This window comes from Echinops telfairi, unplaced genomic scaffold, assembly GCF_000313985.2.
Source record: "Echinops telfairi isolate 266 unplaced genomic scaffold, ASM31398v2 ScPeMD7_3533;HRSCAF=4204_0, whole genome shotgun sequence".
Lineage (NCBI taxonomy): Eukaryota > Metazoa > Chordata > Mammalia > Afrosoricida > Tenrecidae > Echinops > Echinops telfairi.
Window position 1 is genome coordinate 20,013,148 of NW_022107431.1, and position 8,946 is coordinate 20,022,093.

Below are 8,946 nucleotides of genomic sequence, written 5' to 3' on the forward strand. Positions count from 1 at the left end.
CCAGCTCCTTACTGCAATTACACCAGGTCCACACCTAAACCCACTTGTATAATAACACCTTATGGAACAGAAAATAAACTGTGTGCTTGGTGAAAGCAAACACATGCACTATTTCCATCAAGTGGGTCTAACAACGCTGGCCTATCTGCCAGCATTATACAAAAGTATAATAAGCATTGCTCCCATGGTAAGGGTATGGGCAAAACTAACATTTTTTTTCCTTTATGAAGATGATTATTTTAATAAGAATAGCAATTTATATTAAGGGGCAAGAGAGTTCTTCAGATCAAGTAGCCGTTTACACTCCTTGGGCATTTGTTTTATGCCTCATAACCCTTGCCACGCTCTTAGGGGGTCAATATTATTGTTCCATTTTCCAGATGGGGAAACAAAGAGATTGTTGTGGTTGCTTAGATGCCATCGAGGTAAATCTGGCCCATAGTGGCTTTCTTTTGACATCATACAAACAATAGAAATGCAGCCATTTGCCAAAAGAACTTCATGGGATGTTCTCTGGCTTTGGGCACATACTAGAAGGATGAGTTGTCTTCCATAATTATCTTCCATAAAGGTCCACTTTACACATAGGATGGGACACCCTTTCCTCCCAAAACATCGAGCCTGACTGTCCACGGAGGCGGGTAAAAACCTCAAATGAAACCTGTCTGCTGGCCAGGGCGATGTGTCCGGACGATCATTTTAGACAGCCCAAAAAAAGACTTCCCAGAGCCACCCTTTCCGACGGGACTATTCTGGTTGAGACCTCGAAAGGCCTCGATGCAGGAAGCACATCAGCAGCACAAAAATGAAAGCAGTGACCACACTGGGCTCATTTCTCTCCATATGCCAAGGGGCCCCCTGTGCCTCAGACAGGCCCAGTGGTCAAGGTCCACTTTGAGTTGGAAGGGAAGTTGGAATGAGAGGCCACGAAGGGGAAGTACACGGGAATGTATGGTAACACCATCACAACCGTCCCGTAGTCTCTGTGCAAATATTCTCCACGTCCCAAACAGTCCCACTGTGAGCGTGGTCGGTTGTGACCCACGGGCCATGCTTTACCAACTCCCGCGGCAAAATGCTTCACCACTGCTCTGTCGGCCAACATAAGGTGCCCCAGGGGAGGACGCCCCAGGCCCAGGTTCTGAGGAAAAGAAGCAACTGAGAGATAGCACAGCCGGTGTGGGTGACGGGTGCACAGGGTGCTGGCGCTTCATTTATGGGTGCCAGACTTCTACCATCATGCAGACGGCCTGGTGATGGCAGAATAGCCATTGGCCATTCTTAAAAGGCTCTTTTCGGGGCATGCGTCTTCATGAATATTCAAGCAGCTGATACAGGCGATCTGCCCGTACCCATCGGTTTCATAAAAAGTACACTTTTAAGGTTGTGCCAGGAGTAAAAACTATTTAAAAAACAAAAACACCCCCAAGGGGGAAGAAAAACAGAAATGGGGATGAAGGGAGACATCGGTCAGTGTAAGATATGAAAATCATGATTTATAATGGATCAAGGGTTCACAAGGGTGGGAGGGTGGGGGAAGGAGGGAAAGAAAGGCTCAAACTAAGAAAATGTTTAGAAAATGATGATGGCAACGGATGTACAAATGTGTGTGATGCAACTGATGTATGAAAAGAGCTGTAAGAGACCCAATAAAGTGACTAAAACACACACACACACACACACACACACACACAAAAGCAAAAACAAGTGAAACAAGACAGCAGTAAGGTGGGGAGAATGATTTCTTTCAATACTTTTCCTAATTTAAAAAGGTAAGCCGAACCCCAAAGCGAACTCTAAAAGGAGTTGTAAATTCCACAATGGCAGCTCTTACAAACCTTCTCCTTCCCTGCAGGAGGCAAATTAGGGGTGGGTGGGGGTAGCGGGTGGAGGGGAGATCACCAAAATAAAGAACAATATTAAAATAAATGTTCAGATACTGAATAAGGAATCAAGTTCAGAATCACTTGTGACAATAACTGCACAACTTTTCGATGTATTTGAACTACTCACTGACTTACAGGATACGTGAATCACATGTCAATGAAATGGATTTTTTTTAAAAAGGAATCAAAGTTATGGCCTCACCAAAATAAACTTAAAACGCACAATATTAAAATAAATGCGAAACTATTTAACAGTGAATCCAGTTATGGCCTCAACCAAAATCCTTTTCGAAACTCTAAACCTCACAACAGAAGTTGACTATTAATGCAAACCAGATAGCAGAGAACAGCCTCTTCTGGCACAGAGAACAATATTTTTCACTTCCCCTGGTAACTATCTTTAGTCCTTTACACTCTTGGAAACTAGGAATGTGAGGAGGGATTTATTGTTAGGCGGCACGCAATTATCTAATGTCAGTTCTGAAATCGATGCAAATGCGACCCCAAAGGGGGGCCAGCATCAATACAGGCATTGAGGCCTGGTGACAAAGGCCTTGTGCTCCCGGAGACTCAGGGCCTGGGCATTCCTGGCGAGACCAGTGGGCTATTTACATCTCGGTGACGAAAGGAGTAAATAGAAAACTGAAACATGCTGGCTGCCACACAAAAGATAATCAAAGTGCCTCACGCTTGGCAGCTGAAGGAGGGGGCATTGGGAATTATCTGAAATTAATGGCTCTACTTTGGATGCAAATCTAGAGCAATGAGAAGAAATCTGCTGGGCAGGGCTTCTTGCTGAGTCTCAGTACAAACACCAGTAGCTTCAATTCCAACTCATGGCACAGAGGGTTCAAACCTGCAACCTCTTGGATAGTGGCTGGTCACCCCGGGACTCCATAAACAATGAGCTGATGAAAGGGCGAGGCCCAGTTTCCGGTGTCCTAGAATTACAGTCAAGTTCACGCAGGCTTCCCTGGCAAAGGTGGTCAGCCGCAGGATTCAAAAGCATGATCCGGCGTGGACGTGGCTGTTTGTGGAAACTCCACGAGTAAAACGGAAGGATTCTGCAGACAATATCGCCGGAGACAAGGCTCCCCATGGCTGAGTCGCCCACCTCCCTACAGCTGTCGCAGAAGAAGACCCCCTTCCGAGCTTCTGCAGACTGCACTGGAAGCGCAGTGAACACAGCCACGCCCGGCCCTTTGTTCATCGTCAACTAGGACAGACTGAGTCTCTTTTTCAGACCTCTTTGGAGAAACCGTTGACTGAAAAAGCTGACAACATAACTGTGTGAGACTCCGAGTGTGTGTGTGTGAGAGAGAGAGAGAGAGATAGAGAGAGAGAGAGAGAGAGAGAGAAAACCCCGAGTTTAACTTCTGTGTTAAAATACGTGCTAATGGCCCCTGGTGACACACAGGCTAAGCTTTCAGCTGCCAAATGAAAGGGCAGTGGTGTGAACCCAGTAGTTACAGCGCCAGAATCACTTGATGGGATTTTATGACTCTACCTGGACAGGGCCGATGTCTCTTCCTCCTTCACTTTTGCAACCAGAGCACAGCCCCCCCACCACTTGCGTCTGGACAAAAAATGCTGGAAAGACTAACAAGTCTAAACACCAATGTCTTACATACAACGGACCGTGTCTCGTGTCAGAAAGAGAAACGGGGTTCTGAAGAAGCTTGAAACAGGTTGGGTGAGATTCGCCAGTCACAAAATGACAAATACGACACGGGACCACTCTTATGAACCAGACACATGTGTGCTGACGAAGGATGATTGGTGGTTACGAACAGTAGTGGGGCCGGGGGCGGGGGAGAAGAAACCTTGGCTTCGGGGACACTGAATTCCTGTGGCGGGACACTTTCGAAACAGAACGAGGTGAGGTCTGCTTCGACCCTGTGAAAAAGGTGGAAGTACAAACGTGTTGCCCAACCCTTAGGACGGGCCCGCTTCATTCACACAACCTCTGGGCAGGGACGGTGCGGATGCACCCTCTGAGCGAGCCACCACAAACCGACACTGAGTGACGCGTTCTGGTGGTTTGTCCCAAGGTCCCCGGTGCTGTATTTGTCTTCGCTTGTTCCTGAGAGAGAGTCTTTCTCTCTGCAGTCCAAGTGTGTGAGGGTTCTCTGAATGGACAAAGTCTCGCAACCTCTCTCTTGACTCAGATGCTATTAATCAGGAGAGTACAGCGACACTGATTCGAAAGGACCCAGTATGAACAATGGGGTCTTTGTCCCCCAGCCCGTCCCATCTCCCCATGCCGACCCCCACCCCCAGCTGGGTTTGAATCACATCAACCCTGGGTTACTGTACACATTCTTCAGGATGCTTTGGGCCCGGGGTTGACAGAGTCTGTTGGTCTTTAAGATGTGGGGATCAGAGCATTAAAAAGCAAATTGAAACCCACAGCACAGCTCCCGTAATTACTTCATCGTCCCAGGCCACACGGCTGGCCAGCACATGACACATTGACTATTATCAACGGGACTGTCTCCTTTACACAAGAGCAAGCCAGGTGGACTTGCAAGTTCATGACTCTTTGGTCTGGGGGCCATGCAAACGCAGCATTTCTCTCGCTCCACGAGGGCAACAGGAAGGGGCGGGTTGTACTGACTTCTGATACTCAGCCGGGAGGCGACAAGACATAAGCCCAGCTCTTAAAAGAAGCCCGAAAAGATGAACATCCAAATGCACCGTGGCTCATTGGTCAGTTCTCAACCTAGCCACCTGAGCTGGAATGTCACTGGAGACACAAACGTAACCCTGTAGCCCCATCTTGCTCAGGGGGCTCACTGCTTTCAAAGAGACCAAAATCTCAGGGGTGGTGGTGGGGCTTCAAAAAGTTCATGGATTCTGTATATGAAACCCACAACAGGGAGTTCTCTCGGGACAGTCACTGGAGGGGGACATGGCAGCGGAGGAGGGGGATGACCAGGGAGCTAACCACAATAAACACAAGAAGAAAATGTTCAGACGGATTGTGGCAGTGATTGCATAAATCTTAATATGACTGAATGATTAAATTGTGTGATCGGTGAAGTATATGCCAATACAATTATTAAGAAAAAAGAGGATAGCGGAATTTCCCCACAAACGTTGAGGAGCTCCCTGGTCCTGTCTCAAAAGGATCGGAGGTCAGTTTCTGGTCACCTAACACATGGCTCCTGTGATGGGGTCCACAATACAGGCAGTGATAGTGCTACTGACGACCGATCATCCACTCCCCATTCATTACAACAGGAGATGTACAGAATGCAGAAAATTAAATCCATATATAACCCTTTAAAAAATGTTCAGGAGTGGGAGAGGGAGGGAAAAAAGAGGAGCTGATCCCAAAGACTCAACAGAAAGTAAATGTCCAGAAAATAATGATGTCAACATATGTACAACTGTAGTTGATACAATTGATGTATGAATTGTTATAGGAGCTGTAAGTGCCCCCAATAAAATGATCTTTTAGTAAAAAATTTTTTTAAAGTTCATGGAAAAAGAAATCAAAAGATAATGAAATCTTTCTACCAACTTTTAGAAACATACCTCCCCACTTAGCCCCGTATATTCAATTCTAATCATCTGGACAACTAGCTTAGGCAAAGCCAGCGAAGCGATTCCAGGAACAAAGAGCAGCTTCTGAGGGGTGATGGGAAAGGGGAGGAGATGTAGAAATGGGGCCTGGTCCTTAATGGCACCGAACTGCATGTAGAAGCAGGTTGAAATGGCAAACTGATAGATATTCAGATCGCTTGTGAAAAAAATTCCATTATCTTTTAGTTCCATTTTTCCACGAGCTTTCTGAAGTCCCTGTACGCACCCCTAGCTATTTACCACAACTGGGAAAGAAAGAAAGAGCATCGAATGCAGCCACATGCAGGACCTCTCACAACAGTGGGGGTGGCGGTCGGGCCTTGCTTTGGAAGCCATCGAGCGCCCCGGCACGATGGATGGCGCGAAGAGAAGGATGTGCTGAGAAGATGCCGGGGGGAGGGGGGTTCTTGGGACACAGATAGGACAAGTGGCTGAAAACAGGGAGGCAAAACCCCTCCCAAAACTTTAAGGACGACATTATCTAACAAACCCATGAAACAGCCATGTCACAAAAGGAAGAGGCCCCTCCCGCCACCCTGCCCTCGCCAGCGTGATCTCAGCACCAGGAGATACCTGTCTGACCTACCACAGGCACCTCAAGGCCATTAGTCCCTGCTGTTCCCGAGGGTCGCCGAGCTCATAGCAAGCCCAGGTGACGCAGTAGAACAGCCCCATAGGGTTTCCTAGGCTGTCATCTTTCCAAGTCTGTGCTCCCACCACCCGCTGACTCAGACCACAGAACTTTCTGTTAGCTGCTGAGCTCGTCGCCATGGCGCCGCCAGGAGCCCTAAGGAGCCAACCTCCAAGCTCAATGCCATCACGTCAATCCTGACTCAGGGAGCCCACAGGGCCGGGAGAACTGCCCCTGTGGGTTCCGAGATCGAAACTCTTCAGAGGAGTAGAAAACCTCCTCTTTGTCCCGGGGAGCGCCCGGTAGTTTCAAACTGCTGTCCTTGTGGTTAGCAGCCCAATGTGTAAACACTTCGCCACCAGGGCTCCCAGGACCCCTAAGAAGGTGCCCAGCAAGTGAATGATGTACAAAGAATGAAGGCCCCAAACCAAACCTAAGCCAGTGGAGCCAAGCCGATGCCAACTCACGGCAGCCTTCGTGTCGTGCAGTAGAGCTCATTGGTCAGTTCTCAACCTAGCCACCTGAGCTGGATTGTCACTGGAGACACAAACGTAACCCAGCAGCCCCATCTTGCTCAGGGGGCTCACTGCTTTCAAAGAGACCAAAATCTCTTTGGGGCTTTAAAACCCCAAACCCATCGCCACTCAGTCAACTCCCACCCCTACACAGGATTCCTGAGGCTATAAAGCCCTCCTAGGACAGAAAACACCTTTTCCCCCAAGGAGCACCTTGTGGATTTGAACTGCGGACCTTGGAGTTAGAAGCCCGCTGCCTCACCCAGAGCACCACCAGAGCACCTTCAGGAGGGCTCCCAGGATAATTAGGTCAAACACAGTGACAGGTGAAAGAGATTCCAGAGGCTGAAGCCCCTGGGCTTCCCCTCATTACAAAAGCGGTAAAGGAAGACCCCAGGGAAGATGGCCAACTTACGTTGCAGTTGGATGAGCTGTCGAAGGATGGGTAGGAACCATCGGGCCAGTCGGCAGGATCCAGGGCAGCGGTCTGCCGGTGCTGGGCCTCGTACTCCTTGAGCTGCAACGAGAGGTCATTTGAAGTGGCAATAACTTCCAGGTACTGTCTGCCCAGCACAGACACACACCTCTGGGCACCTGCCTCGTCCCCCTGGGGCTGGCTGAGTCTCAGCCAAACACAGGTTTGGAAACTGAGATACAGCTCCATCCGCTGCCCCGTGGGGCTTAATCGAAATCAAATCCAATCCCAGACAGAGAGCTCGCTTTGTCGTCTGGGTTCTAATTCCCTGGATTTCTGCCCTCTCTCTTATTATCTAACCTCCAGCATCAAAAGGCATCTTTCTCAGCTCAGTTCCTAAATACCAAAACCAGCACAGGTCTGGGGAGGACCACCCTCCCCACCGCACACACGTGTGGGAGTCACAAACCCGCAGGCCACATTTCACGAAGACCCAATGTGACAGACGACAGAAGTTTGAGTAAAACCAAGAAGGAAGGTTGGAGCTTTTTTAAGCACCTGCTTTTCTTGTGCAAGATTGCTTCAAGTTAGCGGTTCGATATTCTCACCTAATAAATGTGACGGACTGTATTGGGGAGCCTGGAAGACAATGAGACATGGACGGTATCTTCAGAGACGTTTGAAGTTTGGATCCAGAAACCAGGTTTTCTCGTTTTTGAAAGTCAGAGAGAGGCAAACGAAATGTTAGGGAAAGCCAGCCAAGTTCACTGAGCGGAGGTGGAAAGGCGGTGCCGGGTGGGAGGCGGCCTGGTGTGTGTTTTCATGACATGCGCAGAGATTGACTGAACTCTCTATAGTCCTCTTCTAATGGTAAGAGGTGGCTGCCTTCAAACTGGGGGATCAGGCAGCAAGTTTGGACAGATCATTGACTAAGTCAGGGTCCATGGACCCAGCCCACTGAAGAGCAGAGGAGAAACGTACCCTGACGGCTCCCGCAGTGGGATCAGGGCAGTCCTCAGCCACCGGGGCTACGAGGTTATGGTGAATCCTCACACTCATGGTAATACCTCCAAGAGAAAATGGCTTTCCTATTGATTCCACGCATGGCCTGCTTTCTATACACACACGTGACGTAAGATGACCAGGCGAAAGCAGTCAACATTGATTAAGGATTAAGAGCTCGGAAAGCCCCCTCGGGGTTCTTGGGCAAACTGACTTAACTCCTCTGTGCGCCGGTTTCTCTGCCTGGGAAAGAGGGCTGTGACATCGTCAGTGTTAACAAGTGCTCGCAGACACATGCAAGCTCAAAGTTACTACAAATCCGAGGTGTTGGAGCTCTTGTTATTAGGAGGATGGATATGATTTTTATCTTTCTAACCACCGTCGTCATCGGTGTTCGGTGCCCCCAGTCAGTCCCAGCTCTGAGGGACCCTCGACCAACAGCATGAAACACACCTGGGCCTGGGTCACCCCAGACGCGCTGTTATATGTGGGCCCGCTGGAACAGCCAAGGCCCCGTCACCTTGCTGAGCGGCTTCCTCTTTTCCACTGACCCTCTGCCAAAGAGGAGGTTCTTCTGTAGAGACAATCCTTCCGGATAACACGTCCAAAGCAATGTCAGGCCAGGTCTCATCACCCTCACGTCCCGGGACCATGTCTTCCAAGACAGACTCGTGCTAAGACATCAGAGCCATAACTGTGGTAGCAGGTTTGGCCTACATTCTAGGCAGTTCTTCCTTTTCTAATGGGGCGTTTGCACTGCTACGTTCTCCCTGCATGACGGGGCGCACTGCCAGTTGGGCGAGGGAGCCATCAGTTGTCTCCTCCAGGTCTCTAGTGCCTTAGCCCTAACTCCTGTACCTCACTACGTACGCTTCCTCTTTATATTTTTACTTACTTATTTTAAAGATC

General features: G+C 49.1%; 1 protein-coding gene across 1 annotated transcript in view; it reads right to left on the minus strand.

Annotated features, from left to right (window-relative positions):
- Positions 1-5,766: 5,766 nt before the first annotated feature.
- The window catches only part of LOC115871021 (SAM and SH3 domain-containing protein 1-like), an 88,486-nt gene continuing 85,306 nt past the window's right edge, over positions 5,767-8,946 (minus strand). Inside the window, exons 6-7 of the mRNA XM_045294569.1 lie at positions 7,036-7,137; positions 5,767-5,880 (exon numbers count right to left, since the gene is read on the minus strand). Of these exons, the coding sequence (XP_045150504.1) occupies positions 5,767-5,880; positions 7,036-7,137 (216 nt within the window). The remainder of the gene's footprint in view (positions 5,881-7,035; positions 7,138-8,946) is intronic.